At 48.6% G+C, this 15,517-nt stretch overlaps 1 protein-coding gene across 14 annotated transcripts in view; it reads left to right on the top strand.

Annotated features, from left to right (window-relative positions):
* Dnm2 (dynamin 2) overlaps positions 1-15,517 on the top strand; it is an 88,493-nt gene that overhangs the window by 51,628 nt on the left and 21,348 nt on the right. For 5 of the 14 annotated variants that reach the window (XM_026399775.2, XM_026399773.2, XM_026399768.2 and 2 more), the window contains exons 6-12: positions 1,359-1,519; positions 5,106-5,248; positions 6,522-6,657; positions 8,144-8,211; positions 8,782-8,920; positions 11,203-11,289; positions 13,653-13,723. In XM_026399775.2, the coding sequence (XP_026255560.1) occupies positions 1,359-1,519; positions 5,106-5,248; positions 6,522-6,657; positions 8,144-8,211; positions 8,782-8,920; positions 11,203-11,289; positions 13,653-13,723 (805 nt within the window). Of the gene's footprint in view, positions 1-1,358; positions 1,520-5,105; positions 5,249-6,521; positions 6,658-8,143; positions 8,212-8,781; positions 8,921-10,080; positions 10,220-11,202; positions 11,290-13,652; positions 13,724-15,017; positions 15,048-15,517 lie in introns of all 14 variants that reach the window. The other 9 variants (XM_026399765.2, XM_026399762.2, XM_026399760.2 and 6 more) reach the window with 3 other exon arrangements.

Here is a 15,517-nt window from a genome sequence, read left to right as displayed (position 1 = left end):
GCTCTACCACTGAGCTTTATCCCCACTCTTTTTTTCTTTTTAATATATTCCTTTTTTCCTTATTATTATTTTTTTAATCTGTGTGTTCATTCATTTAAAAAGATAGGGTTCCTCATCTGGACCCCAACGTTCTGGGCTCAATGTGTCCTCCCATGTTCTGACTTTTTGTTTGTTCATAGTACTAGGGATTGAACCCAGGGCACTCTACCACTGAGCTACATCTCCAGCCCTTTTTATTTTTTACTTTGATACAGGGTCTGGCTAAGTTACCTAGGCTGGCCTTGAACTTGCCATCCTGCCTCAGGCTCCCAAGTTGCTGGGATTACAGGTGTGTGCCCCTGCACTAGCCCATGTTCTGCCTTTTTGAATGCCATCCCTTGCCCCTCTTCTCGCCAGGTTTCTTTATTTTCAAATATTGTATATCTTTTTCCAGACTAGCATTTTTATTCTGAAAGTTTTTTTTACCATTGGAAAAGTTGAAAATGATACTGAAAGCAACAAATTGAGGAGATAATCTCCTGATTCCACTAAGCCACACCTCCAGCTCTCTCACCTGATTACTTTTAACTATTTTCTTGTGTTTCATTCCAGAAAACAAATGCAATCTTTTTTTTTTTTTTTTTTTAAATCACTCATGTTTTCTTCAAGTTTTTTCTAGTTTTCTGTGGGGATCTGTGATCCCTTGAAAGTTCATTTTGGTAGGCACCCAATGTTGATTCTTTGCCAGCAGAACCCAGAGTTTTTTCTTTGCCAAATAATTTTGGCAAAGCTTTTATGCCACCAATTTTGAAATCTTCAGTTCCCATCTGCTTCTAATGGTGTTTTGGATTTTCTATTTGGTGCCTTTCATCTCTCTATGCATAAGGTCCCAGTATGCCAGATATTGAAAATATAGTAGCTTTGTAGTTGTGGTGGTGGTGTCTGTTTGTTTTTGTCTCTGTGTTTCTTTGCTTTGTTTTTTGGGGTGGTGGGAATGGAACCCAGGGCTTCTTGCATGCTAGTAAGTGTTCTGCCGCTGTGCCCTATCATCTCGGCCCTGTAGTAGCTTTTAATGTCTAGCAAGATTTAGCTGCCTTCTGATTGCCTTGTAACTGTCTTTGGCTTTTTTCTGGCATCTGTCTCACAGACTGGATATGAGTTGTCGTTCCTCCAAACATTCATGTTGCTTTTCCATACCGCTTTCTGCTGCGTTGCACTGTCAGTTGTTTCTGAGTATCGTGTGTTGACCCATGAGTCCCAGTCTCCGCACGTCCATCTCTACACCCAAACCTGGCCCTGCCCATTTGATGTCCATAGTAGATCCCCGGGCACCTTAGTGCTCCTGACCAAGGCCGTATCCTTACTGTGTCTTCCCACAGGCTACATTGGTGTGGTGAACCGCAGCCAGAAGGACATTGAGGGCAAGAAGGACATCCGCGCAGCACTGGCAGCGGAGAGGAAGTTCTTCCTCTCCCACCCAGCCTACCGGCACATGGCTGATCGCATGGGCACCCCACACCTGCAGAAGACCCTGAATCAGGTACCATGAGGATTTGGGGTCTCTGTGTACAGTGGGACAGTCTGCACACTGCACAACAGCCACTGTCCATACTTGTACCACCTTCAGTCTAAACCAGCAGGGTTTTTTTAGTAAAATGGGTTCAATCCACATTATTACTCCATAATGAGTGCTTTTAATATGGAACCTGATAGGATTGGGTTGGTTCAATCAGTTGGTATTTGACTTTTTAATATTGCCATTATTTTTTGTTTTTTTAATTGCCATTGTAATTTAGCCAAAGGCTCAGAACTTTGCATGCAATTCTGGAGTTGGTGACCTGGATTAAGGTTGCCTGGACTAAAGCAAAACCAGGTGGCCTTCAGTACCTGACTGCAGCTAAGTAGGAAGACTCTGCAGTCTGAACCTCGAGGTTCCAAAACCCAGCCCAGCCTCAGATGTGTGGTCCCGGCCCAGCTTTTCCAAGGTTCTCTCCTCTTGGGTCCACCGATTGAGAATGGTCACTGTGCCTGCTTCCTAGGGCTGGCATCTGGAATCAGCAGGGCCATGTGTGTTCAGTGCACAGCACAGATGCTGCATGCAGTATACTGATACATGGCAGCAGCCACCCTGGAACTGGATTGTTTTCCCATCCCTCTTTTTGAGGTAGTGTATTCCTAGGGTTCATAAACAAAAATAGTATTGAAATGTATACAGTGAAAACTTTCCTTCCATGGGCTCCACCATCATTACCCTGCCTGAATTTTTTTTAAGTCCATGAAAACAGAAAGAACTGTGAGAAGTCCCTCTTCTCCCTTACCATAACCATGATAGTCAGGGATTCCTGCTGCCTTGCTTTTTTTCTGCTCCACACTTACCTTGGGGAGCGCCATCCCGATAGTTAAGGACCCTTCCTTACTCCCAGAACTGGGCCCTGATCTGCTCAACAGGCTTATATATTTTTTTTCTCAAGCGCTTGAGATGGTTTCTAATCTTCCTGGTCAATAAACAGCTATAGTTTGTATCATTTTATAGATGTATAGATGTGCACGTTTCCCTGGGGGGTAGACTCCCTGCTGTGGCGTTGTGTAGAAACAGGTGATAGCCTGTACCTGGCCTGGCCTTCACTGATTTCCTGGTTTTCCCAGACAGTGTTGCCCTCTCAGCTGTCCCTGTGGTTGAGCAGATCAGGGGCCAGCTTTTGGGAACTAAGCAGCTACAGCAAAGAGTAAAGAAGGGCTCTTTACTACAGGGACAGATCTCCTGGAGATAGTATGGGACAAAGGAGAGCAGATGGAGTAGGGATCCCTGACTGCAGGCATTGTTTATGATAAGAAAGGGAGAATGGGGACTTCTCAAAGTGCTTCCTGCTTTCTGGCAGCTTTCAGGATGATGGCCTCAGAACGGCAATCTGAAGGTCATACCTTCATGCACAAACTGGGGACCCAGTGGCACTGTGAGAACAGATCCTGTCCACCCGGAGGGCTTTCTTCTTGTCCCTCTGTGTGTATGTATGTGTGGTACTGGAGATCAGGGAAGGCTTATTTTTAGTGGTGGGCCAGGGAGCAAGCCACCAGGTAAATGGATGATCAAGTGTTAACTTGGGCTGGGGTGGGGGCCAGAGGTAACACAGAGCAGGCAGCTCAGGGGAGGGAAGAGGGAAGTCAGCCTCCCTTGGGAGAGGCCCTCCAGGACCGGAAGTAGGCAGGCCTCGGCAGAGGGGAGGAGGCAGAAAAAAGGAAGGAAACCTCCACTGCAGCTGGCTAAGGCCTCCCGGGGGCCCATGGGTGAGTGGCCCAGAGGCCCCTTAGGAGTCAGGAAGGGTTGGCCCCTTTCACATTGGTGACTTTCTGGGACAGTGTTTCCCCAAGTTAAATACTGTAGGATCTCAGATGGGAGTAAAGGTCTGCGGAGCCCCAAGCATCAATCCCCACCATTTGAGACTCTCAGCTCCCATAGAGAGGGGCCTGTGGGCTGGGTCATGGAGGCAGGGACCCCTGCTTACAGAGAACTCCGGGGTGGCCTATTAGAGCCACACCACAGATGAGAGGCTTCTTTATGCCTCTTTTCTAGCTTGATAGATACTTAGAAAATTCTCTTCTATTAGAGGACAGGTGGCAGCAGAATTCTGGTGTTCACTTTTTGGGTAGTGGCTGATTTTATGGTTTTTGTTTTTTTCATTCATTTTTTTTCCTTTATTTTGTATTAGGGGGAAAAAAGGTCATCCATCCCCATAGTGACTGTCCCATTTCTTCCTTTCCTGTAATGGATGCCTTTTCCAGAGGTGACCTTTGTCATCGCTTCCTGTGTTTTCTTCTAGGGCCTGAAGAGAGGGACATGTCTACACTGTATATCCCTCCTTCCCCTCCCCGACTCCACTGCTTCCTCCTCGTCCTTTCCTCCCTCTTCCCCTCCCTCCCTTCCTTTCCTTCTTTTCTCCTTTTTACTTTTCTCCCTATTTTCCCTTCTCTTTTTTTGGGGGGGGTTACTGGGGAATTGAATCCAGGGGTGCTGTCCTACTGAGTTACATCCCCAGCACCCCTACCCCCTTTGTTTGAGATAGGATTTTGCTTAATTGCCCAGGCTGGCCTCGTGACTTATGATCCCTCAGCCTTGGCCTACTGAGTAGCTGGATTGCAGGTGTGTGCCACTGCACCCCACCTTCCTTCCCTTCTTCCTCTTCCTCCTCCTTTACCCCCTCTTCCTTACCATTTTTTTTCCCATTAGGTGGGGGATGGAACTCAGGGCCTGTGTGTGCTGAGCAAGTGCCCTGCACTGAGCTACATCCCTAGCCCTTTTTCCCCTGCCCAAGATGGCAGTAGCTTACCCCCATTCCATATCTAGTTTTCTGTCAAACAGCACATCTTGTGGGTCATTCCCTGTCTTTTTTCTGCCATGAACCTCCCTTTCGGAGATTAACAGATATCAGATTCATACAGTTCAAAAGCAGAATAAGGGGCTGGGGGTGTAGTTCAGCGGTAAGGCACTGGCGTGCGGGAGGTCCTGGGCCCCATTCTAGGCACCACAAAAAATAAATTAACTAAAGCAGAACAGTAAAGCAAAAGGGAGCACTGAGAAGGCCATCCTCCGGCCAGCCCTCTGTATGCTCCAATCCACCGTCTTCCGTGTTAGTTTCTTCAGAAACTTGTGTTGAGGCAAATGCAGGTGCTGCCTTTCTTTCACAGCAGGGAGCCCGTCGTATGTGCATTGTGTTCTTCTCAGGATATCTTTTCCACCTAAGTTTGCGGGATTGTCACTGTCGGTCCTCTGGGCAGTGGGCTCTGCAGGGCCGCGCAAACTTCTCACTGAGTGGTACCGAGGCGGATGTCCCGGGTCAGCAGGCCTCCTGCCCTCTTTGCCTCTTTGTCAGCATCTGTGTGTCTTCCGTGGTGTGACTGCCTCATTGACCACCCAGTGCCCTATGGCAGGGTGATCACTCAGTCGTGGCCCCTCTTTTAGCCTGGGCGTAAGCATGTCCATTGCTGGATACTTTTTCTGTTGCTTTTACTTGAGGCTGAGGAGTGTGCTGGTCTCAGGTGGCATTGGCCCTCCATGGGGAAAACAGGGCCTGCACCTTCCTGGTTTCCTGCCCACAATGACCTCCCTGATGTCTGCCCTTCTCTTGCAGCAACTGACCAACCACATCCGGGAGTCACTGCCAGCCCTACGCAGCAAGCTGCAAAGTCAGCTGCTATCCCTAGAGAAGGAGGTAGAGGAGTATAAGAATTTCCGTCCCGATGACCCCACTCGGAAAACCAAAGCCCTGCTCCAGTATGTGCCTCTCCTTTCCCTCCCACCTTCCCACAGCATCCCCGGGCTGGGTGCCCATTTGACCTTGTTGTATGTTCATTCATTCAGCAAGTACTTGTTGAGAACCACCTGTGTGCCAGACCTTATCCTAAGCACCATGGTGTGGCAGTGAATAGGGCAGGTGCCCATCCCTCTCCCCAGGGTGTGCAGGAAGCGGGAAAGGGAAGGAATAGGACAGAAAATTAATACGTAGCAAAACATATGGTAAAAAGCTGAGCATGGGGCTCGGGTGGTGGCTCAGCGGTAGAGCGCCCGCCTAGCATGTGCGAGGCCCTGGGTTCGATCCTCAGCACCACGTAAAAATAAATAAATATTATGAAGATATTGTGTTCAACTAAAAAATAAATATATATTTAAAAAAAAAAAAGCTGAGCATGGCAGTGTACACCTGTAATCCCAACTACTGGAGAGGCTGAGGCAGGAGGATGGCCAGTTAACTTCTGGCACTGGGAGTCTGAGGTGAATTACTATTAGTTGGAAGCATTTTTCTTTTTTGTGAGTGAGTGCACAGAATAACTATGTATTTTAGGGTCAGCGACTTTTTGAAGTTGATGAAGTGCACAAATGCCTTCAGTTCTCAACAGTGACAGTGTGAGGTAGATGTTGTTCCTATCCACCACTTTGCACATGAAAAACTGAGGTGCAGGGGACAACTTTGCCTGTCCAAGCCTCAGCACTCATCAGTGGTACAGACCCCACCTGAACAGGCTGGAAAGGGAACCTGTGTAGCCACCTGAGTTGCTGAAGGGGCTACCTTTTTTATATTATTATTAATTTTTTTTCTTTTAGTTTTAGTTATTGATGGACTTTTATTTTATTTATTTACTTATTTATATGTGGTGCTGAGAATCGAACCCAGTGCCTCACACATGCTAGGCAAGTGCTCTAGCACTGAGCTACAGCCCCAGCCCCAGAGGGGCTACCTTTTTACACCACCATCTGCCAAGTCAAGTTGAGCCTCGGGTAGAGGTTGAGTAGCTGTGATGTCAGATCTTCATCTGGAAACTAAGAAAAATAATTGACCCCCTCAGGTTCAGTGGGAGGATAATCGCAAGAGGCTTTGCAAACGTTTGCCCTCAGCAGCTCTTGTATTTTGTTGATTTGTTTTAGTATAAGCCTATATTTTGCTGCTAAAAATGAAGCAAGCAAGTACATCATGGTTCAACTGGGAACATAATTCTAGAGCCATGCAGACACCTCTGCCTTGACATTTGTGTTTTCTTTTTCTTCATAGGATGGTCCAGCAATTTGGGGTGGACTTTGAGAAAAGAATCGAGGGCTCAGGAGACCAAGTGGACACGCTGGAGCTCTCAGGGGGCGCCCGAATCAATCGCATCTTCCATGAGCGCTTTCCCTTTGAGCTGGTGAAGGTAGCACCCCGGAGATGGGCCCCATCTCTAGCCAGGCACCCTCCCTCTTGGCCTTGACTCTGGTCTTTCTGGCCATAATGTCTGTGGGTAGACCATGGCCCAGAGGAGGCATCCCCATGGGCTTTCTTCCCCCAGTGGTCAGCTTAGGAGTTCGGGGCAAAATTATATTTAAATCCCATTTGTTTACATTGATAATTCTGTCAGCCCTCCAAGTTCATGTGTTTCACATTCACAGGTTTAACCAACTGCAGATCGAAAATATTAGAAAAGAAAAAAACATCTGTACTGAACACTATAGAATTTTCTTGTCATTATTCCCTGTGCAAAACAGTGTAGCTATTTACATAGCATTTACTTTGTGTTAGGTATTATAAATCATCTAGAAATGTGGAAAGATATGCATAGGTTCTATGCAAATATTACACCCATGGCATAGTATATATAAAGGACTTGAGCATCCCTAGATGTGGTGTATTGGGGGAGGATCCTAGAGTCATCCACTGTGGATACCAAGAGACGACAGAAAATGGAGGTGAACTTACAAGGAAAAATGTCCTCAACACGTTGTTAAAGGTAGAACCAGTTGTGGAGCCTGTAGATACGGTGTATATGTACATGGCATAATAACAGCCTTCTGTGTGAAATTGTATGTAAATGTCTAGGACTACATCTGTATGGACAGATCTGCCAAGATGTTCTTGAAAATGTCAGCTCTGGAGCCTGGGATTTGGGATCCTTCTTTCCTCTTTCCCTTCCTTTTTTGGTGATTTATTGGACACTTTACATTTTTTATAATGAGCATATAACATTTTTTAAAAAATTAATAAAATGCTTTTCAATAAACGGAGAGAAACACCCATAATCCTAATAGCCACAGACAAGGCCTATTAACACTTAGCTAGGCATATTTTCTGAATTATTTCTGTGCAGATGGGTAAGCCTGCCACAAACACAGCATGTGTCCTTATCCATATTGTATATACATATCTATTTTGTAATCAAAAAACAAATTATGCCTCTTTGTGACATGCATTTTTCATGCAGTAACCATCTTCCTAAACTAGTTATCAACATATAACAAATTGTTAGTGGCAAAATAATATCCTGTTTTATGTCTGTCCCATCATGTACTTAATCTGTCTCCCATTTTTGATCATTTAGGTTCTATTTACACTTTTCGGCAGCTACTGAAAAGTTCTGTGCATGTTGCTAAATCTTTCTTAATTCCTTAAGATGAATTTCTAGAGTATTGGAACTAGTAAGTGAAGTATAGGAATGTTTTGAAGAGATTATACAGACCATGTGAGAGTGTTCGTTTTAGAACATCTTTGCTGAAACTGGGTTATAATTTTTAAATTTTTATTCTTGAATTAAATAATTTGTCTTATGAATACAACTGTGCTAGGAAATCACCTTCCCCAAGTACACACCTGTGCTGGGGTACCCCAGGGACCTCCTTTCATTTGTTTGGCTTATCTCTTCTCAGATGGAGTTTGATGAGAAAGACTTAAGACGAGAGATCAGCTATGCCATTAAGAACATTCATGGAGTCAGGCAAGTTTCCTTCCCCTCCACAGTGACACCCTCTAGCCAGTTGGGCTTCCCAAACCTCTGGGCACCCCAATTGTGAGGCTCTTGGGTGATTTTCAAGAGCTGTAAGCCTGTCCTTTTGGATGCTTTGAAGGGGGGCATGTTTCAGTCCTTCCTGAATCTTTTGCAGGCCACCGTGCATAGCATGGCCCCAGGGTTAGACACAGCTGATTGGTTGAGCCTTAGTCACTGGTAAACTAAGAGAGCTTACCGCAGATGGTCTGGGGCAGGGTAGGGCAGACTTGAGTCGGGTTCATAGAAATCTCAAATTTATCCCCATCGAAGGTCCCTCATGAGAGTCTTGGGTCCCCTTCTTATTCTAACAAAGGTAGTCTTTCCAATTATCCAGCCTTTATTGCCATTGGGTCCTCGGGTCACCTTGGGTTTCCCCACTGTGGACTCAGGCATCTGATCCCCAGATTTGATGTAACCTTCTTCTTCCTTGGGGACCCAGCCAGTACTTAGGAAATTTCTGATCATGCTTTGTTTCTCTCTGACTTATCTCCCCTGCCCCCCGGGTACGGATGGTTTTAGGACTGGGCTCTTCACCCCGGACTTGGCGTTCGAGGCCATTGTGAAAAAGCAGGTCGTCAAGCTGAAAGAGCCCTGTCTGAAATGTGTCGACCTGGTTATCCAGGAGCTAATCAATACAGTTAGGCAGTGTACCAGTAAGGTATTGGATCCCTGGCAGGGTGACTCCTGGCCTTGTGGAAACCCGGGTATGGGAGTTTGGTATCAGGCCCCCAGTGTTGGTCATCCCCTAAGTTACCTAAATTTCCAAGAACTTGACCTCTATCCAGAGGAAGGGATGGGACCATGTCAGCCAGGGCCCACTGGGGGGGTGTCAGGCCTCCAGAACTGGCCAGACATGTGGACAGGCCTCCCTGGGGCCCTGATACCAAGCCTAGCATGTATCTGGTGGAATTGGGGCTTCACTGGGCTGTTGCTTTGCTGCCTTCTGGGAAGCAGAGAGGGACCCCACGTCAGCTGCTGGAGGCCAAGCCCCTGAATCTATTTGACTGTCACCCCTTCGTGACAAATGCCCAGTATCCTCTGGCTTCTCTGGAGCCAACTCCTCCTGTTTCCCCATGGTGCTGGGAAAGGCCCAGATGCCAACAACATAACAAATGCTTAGTGCCCAGCTTGATAAAGCCTCCTGATCTCCCAAGTGCCCCCCGCCAGCTCCCCTGCACCCCATGCCACGTACCCCACCCCCTACCCAGCCTGTCCTCAGCCCATCTGATCACAAGTAGCTGGGTGCCAGCTTTCACAGGCGGCTGCCTCCACTCAGCAGGACGTGTCGGGCTCCCAGAGGGGCCTGTTTCCCAGGGCAGCACGCTTTGGCCAAGCCACTCAAATGCTTCCCAGCGGGCAGTCTGTGCTTGTGCGACCATGATGTCCTCAACGCTCTGGGTTGGCAGGGAATTTCTGCTTGATATCTTTGTTCTTAGTCTGGAAAAGCCCCCATTTGCTTCTTAAGCTCCTTCAATTGGAAAAGGGGGAAACCAAACCTGCTTGGGTTGCTGATTATCATCCTAGAACCCTTCGTCATGAATGTGACCATTCAAGGCCTCCACCCATCATAGCTGTTCCCAGATCATGGTGATCCATAGCACCTCCATAATTAAATGCCAGACCAGCCCTCCCCTCCCTTCGCCTCCAAGCCTCTGTGATCTGAAGCAGCTTCCGGGGCAAATGTGGGCACAGGCCCTCCATGCACGTACTAACCAGCTGATTCTCGTTTCTTCTCTCTCTCTGTCTCCTGTCTTGTGTGTGTGGCCTGCACTATCCCTGGGTGTCTTTCTACTTCGTCCCACCTTCCGCATGACCCAGGACGGGGCTCTTCACCCCGGACATGGCCTTTGAAGCCATTGTGAAAAAACAGATTGTAAAACTCAAAGAGCCAAGTTTGAAGTGTGTTGATCTCGTGGTCTCAGAACTGGCCACAGTCATTAAAAAGTGTGCTGAGAAGGTAACAGGTTTTGTTCTTATCGCCTCCGCATTTGTCCCCCATCTTATCCCTTCCATTTGTTTGTCTCAACCCAAGCATCTGGAAAATTCTGCCTCGGTAGGAATCCCCTTCTGTGGACCAGTTATCACCTGTTGATATCTCAACTTTGCATGGGCAGCTGTGGGAGTTGGGTCACAAACACATCCCACCTTTGCAGTTTCAGGTACTGTGGGGGCTGGAGGCCTTTGACATCATCAGATGCATTGCTTTTACAAAGCAGTGCCTATCCCTGCGACCCTTGGAGAAGAGTGGTTTCCCAGCTATCACCAAAGCTCTGAAACATATTGTCAACTTGTAGACCCACACGCCTTTAGATTATACGGTGTTTGAGAGGTTTTCAGGGGCAGTTTGACCAACCAATCCATTTTCCCCAACTTGTGGATTTCACCCAAACCACGAAAGGTGTGACTCCCACACAAGTGTGGTTTGGTTCAGTCACTGCTGCAGACAAAGGTGAGGGGCCCTGGGGTGTTAGCCCAGTGGGTGCCAGAAATGCAACAGTGAGGAATGGTGTCTGGCAAGGGGGTCCCTCCGAGGTGGATGGCCCAGATGCTGCCCTCGTTATCCTAGAGGAGGTGCTAGACACTCACAAACTTGGCAAGCACCTCCATGGTCTTGTCACCCAGCGCTGTGCAGGAGGGGCCTGCTGGAACCTTGAGTGGCAAATCCATGCCATTCGCTTTCTCTGCCACCTTTCACCTACCAATCTCTGGCTCACAAAGCGGCTCCTGGTGCATGCATGCGCACCCTCTCCCTCTCTCCACTCTGCCCCCTGCCCACTGTCCTGTTCTTGTCTCCCAGCTGGAGCAGCTGTGAGATGGGAACAGAGTGGGGACTTGGCCCCCCATGTCACTCCCCTTGCATTTTCCACTTGTGTGGTTCATGTTTCTCCCTGGTCAGACCACTAGGACCCCACCAACACGAGCCCTCTGCTTGTTCCCTAGCTCAGCTCTTACCCGCGATTGCGAGAGGAGACAGAGCGAATTGTCACCACTTACATCCGGGAGCGAGAGGGGAGAACCAAGGACCAGGTATTGGCACTTTGTCTTATTTTCCAGGTATAAATTTTATGTCATCAGTTTTGAGTGTAGGTTCTGTAAGTTCTGACAAATGCATAGAGCACTAATCAAGATTTAGCGTGGTGGGTGGGCTGAGGATGTGGCTCGCTGGTAGGCTGCTTGCCTCATACACGTTTGATCCCCAGCACTATTTTAAAAACAATTCCAAATTATATCTTATGGTTCTGTGACCTCCCCGCAGGTTCCCACCCTTGTGCCCCTCTGTGGGAGACTGTTCCACCCCCAGGCCCATCTCTCCCCAGTTCCTCCCTGTTCCTGCAGATTTTTGTTTGGGCTCCTATAGCACCTGTCCTGGTGACTGGGCTTCCCTGACCCAGCACCGTGCACGTTGGGTTCCTGGTGGTGCTTGTCGCACATACTGGGAGCTCGCGGCTGTTGGTGCTGAGCAGCAGTCCCTGTGGATGGAGCACAGCTCCTGCTATCCATGTGCTCACCAGAGGGCAGCTGGGGTGCCATGGTGGAGAGTGGGGCATAACCCCATATAGCCTCCCTCCTCTGTAGCAGTCTCATCTGTCACCTGCTGAGCCCCAGGAGTCACAGGTGACTCCACATGTGAGTTGTCACTGTTCCTTAATTGTCCTTTTTTGTGGCTTTATAGCAACTGTTAAATCCAGGTCCAAGATGAACATATGTGTTGCATTTGCTTGTGTCTTGTTTTATTTAGAACAGTCCCCCTGTTCTGGTCTTCACTGGGGAAGAACGTGGCTCATTTGTCCTGGAGGGCTTCCCCTGGTTCCCACTGGACCAGTCGTTTCCTCTGTGAGCCTGTCCACTGTTGCCTCATTGCCTCGTAGCTTCTGGAGCCGGGAAGTTTTATCAAAAGCCTGGGAGATTCCAATTCATTTTGTCATTGTTGGCAGAAATGCTGCTGTCCCTTGCAAATGTACAGAGCCCCTGGTGCCCCACAGTTGACAATGCCAGAGAGCTCTGGTCCGAGAGTTCTGGGGTGATCATTTGGGCTTTACAAAACCAGCCCTCAGGAGTCTCTTGGACAGAGCACCCCTCGGCATTCTCCAACAACCTCCAAGGTCCCATTTTATCTTTGAGAACTCCAAGGCACACAGAGGGAAAGTGACTGGCCAGGGATCAGTGGGAGCCTGGTTGGGGGCACGAGAGCTCCTCCTCCCCAGCCTCTTGGCCTGGTCTTAATGGGAATTGGGCCAAAGAGCTTTCTGAGCCTGTGCTCCCATCAAGCACCTTCATCCTGGCCAAACAGGGATTGTTGCGGGGAATTTGCATTGTGTGATGCATTTGCAGGTGCCATCCAGTGTCTGAGACTGCATCCTTCCTGAAGTGTGTGTGCAGACGTGTGCACATGTGTGGGTGCCTTTGTGTGTGTATCTTATTTTAATGTTCTCACTTAGCCAGTTTATCTTTGCAGTTTTCGTTGTTTTCTTTTTTGGTTTTAACATTTTATTTGGAAGTAATTTCATTAGGGAAAATTTCAAAAATAGAACAAGAGTCTATACTATTTACTCAAAATTAGCTATTACCTTTTTACCTGTTTTTTTTTTTTATTCATTCGGTGTGTATTACAATAGAATATATGCACACTTATACACCCACCACACATGTGTATGTGTGTGTAAGCTCCTTAGTTTGAATGTAGCATTTATAATGCATTGGGTGCTAAAGATTTGATGCACTGTAAATGCTGGAAACCTGGCTGGGGCAAAGCTGAGTGGTCGAGCTCATGCTGAGCATGTGCAGGGCCCAGGGTTGCATCACTAGCACTGCAAAGAAAAAAGAAAACATTGAACCCTGTGCAGTAGAGTCTCCCGTTAATCACATTCCACAGCTTAGTAATAAAAGATCCAGGGTCGAGGGCTACTTAGAGTCGGAATGGACTCCAGCTTCAGTGGTCCACTGGGCTGCCTGGCACTGTTCCCTTTTAGTGCAGTCATTTTTCTTTCTTTCTTTTTTTCCTTTTCCTGTTACCAGGGTTAGAACCCTGAGGACTTTACCACCAAGCTACAACCCCAGTTCTTTTTTTATTTTGAGGCAGGGTCTCACTAAATTGCTGAGGCTGGCATTGAGCTTGTGATCCTCCTGCCTCAGCCTCCCAAGTTACTGGGATTACAGCATATCCCACTTTGCCCAGTTTAGCCCAGTCTTGCTTGTGTGTGTGATCCTGACCATGGAAGTACCCTGTCCCCTCTGTGTGCTTATGGGCCCCCAGCCCCACCCATCCTGGCTCTCGCCTGGGAGGCTGTGTGGTTCTGGGCCTTCTGCTGACAGGGTGCATGAAGTGCTCCTGCTGCTGCCCCTTCCTTCTTGGCTGGGCTTTATACCCACAGATTTCCGCTTTCTCCCAGATTCTTCTTCTGATAGACATCGAGCAGTCCTACATCAACACGAACCATGAAGACTTTATTGGATTTGCCAAGTATGTACTTTTGGGGACAGTGTCTGGTGGGGCGGCCCTAGGGAGGAGTTAGGTTCCCTCAAGAGGGAGGAGCCAGAGGGTCTCTGTCATAGGGGGTCCCTGGTTAAGCACAGAGCCATTAGAGAGTTTGTGGGCCCTGACCCAGTGTCCCCACCCAACATGTTCTCTGTGGGCATCCCAGTAGCTAGTTTTATGAAATAAAAAGATAGTCCTTGGTCAGATTCAGGGGTGGGGCTGGCTAACTGCAGTGCTCCTCTCTTCAGAGAACTCTCAGAGCCTTTGTGGACCAGTGTGTGGCTTGTTTCAAACCTGGCTATTTCACAGCCAGAGCCTCCTACAGGCTCTGAACTTCAGAGGGTCTCTGTGAGATGTGCTGTTTGGGGTGTGTGTGACTTCTGGGCATGTTGGAGGTTTAAAACCAGAATCTCATGGCACTCAGATGTGGGACAGGTTTTGATTTAGGCAAGTCTTAGACAAAAATGGTATGATCTTGGGTGTCACCTCCCTGATTCCATTACCTCTGGGTCCCCTTGACAAGCTTGTACATCACTTGGATTGTTCCATTCCACCAGGCACCAGCTTCCTTGTACCAATTTAGCAGATACTGCTGGTTCTTTCTTGTGCCAGATCTAGTGATAGAGCAGCATGTAAGCACAGGCCAGGTCCCCACCCCCAAGGAAGGCCCTGGCAAGCACAGGCTTGTACCCTTGCAGTTAGCATGCAGGATGATCGGGGCCAGGTGGGGACTCTGAGGGTCCCAAAAGTCCCAAGGGTGACTTTGGGGACTGGCCTTGGAGTCCTGGAGGCTTCCTTAAGGAGGACCTCCTGGTGCTAAGACTTGGACAGTGTAGGTCTTTGGTAGAAAATGTACCAATGAACTGGACAAAGTGGATGGAGGTTATGTTCTGTGCTGGGTGGGTGGGAGATGAGTGGATTGACTGAATGAATGATCAGTTGCTCCTCCCGAAGCCCAGGAAGCTGAGGGCCCCGTCTGGGCTGTCCCCACAGGGGGTGGCCTGGGGAGCCCCAGATGTGAGCTGTGCTTAGGTGCAGTTCTCAGAGCCTGAGACAGACAGCCTTCAGCCCTGAGACAGCCCTCCCACCCATTCTCCCTGCCACCAGGTGTGCGGGGGAGAAAACGCTGGTCCCTCTCTTTGGTTTGCTTCTGTTTTCCTCACTTTGACGTCTCTGCTTCTCACACTTCATCCACAGTTCCTTCTCACAATCTCTCCTGTTTTTCCTTTGACCACTCCACTCTTTCCTCTGGATTCCGGGGCCTTCCCACTTACCCCAGCTGTTACTATACTGAGCAGCTGGTCACCGGGTGGGTATTGCCTGCTGTGTGCCTTTTCCCTGGTGTGTGAATGGGGACGCCTTGGCTGGGTGGCCCTAAGGCCCAGGGGGATATCCCAGAGGTCCACTGAATAGCAGTGGAGCACTGTCTCAGAGATGGGGCCAGTTCAGGGTCTTTGGATAAGGTCAGTGAGTGAGGCAGCTATAGCCCCTCCCTTTCGGAGCTCCCAGCCTAGGAAGATGGAGTCATCGGTCAAGACGTGACAGAAAGGAAAGACTAGAAAAGGAGAATAGGCAAGGGGCTAAGGGAAAGGAGAGTGAGGACTGGAGAGACATTCCTGAGAAAGTCATGACAGCAGGTGACAGGCAGGGCCCCAGGGAAGGAAGGCCAAGAAACAGAGCAGGGGACAACCAAGACAAGGTGGAAGTGACAGGAGCTGGTGGCCACACCCCTCACCAAGAGGACCCTATAGGATGCAGGGAAGAATCTGGAATTTGGTA

This window comes from Urocitellus parryii, chromosome 3 (genome assembly GCF_045843805.1).
Source record: "Urocitellus parryii isolate mUroPar1 chromosome 3, mUroPar1.hap1, whole genome shotgun sequence".
Classification (NCBI taxonomy): domain Eukaryota; kingdom Metazoa; phylum Chordata; class Mammalia; order Rodentia; family Sciuridae; genus Urocitellus; species Urocitellus parryii.
Note: the sequence above shows the minus strand (reverse complement) of the source record. Positions and strands in the feature narration are given on the sequence as shown.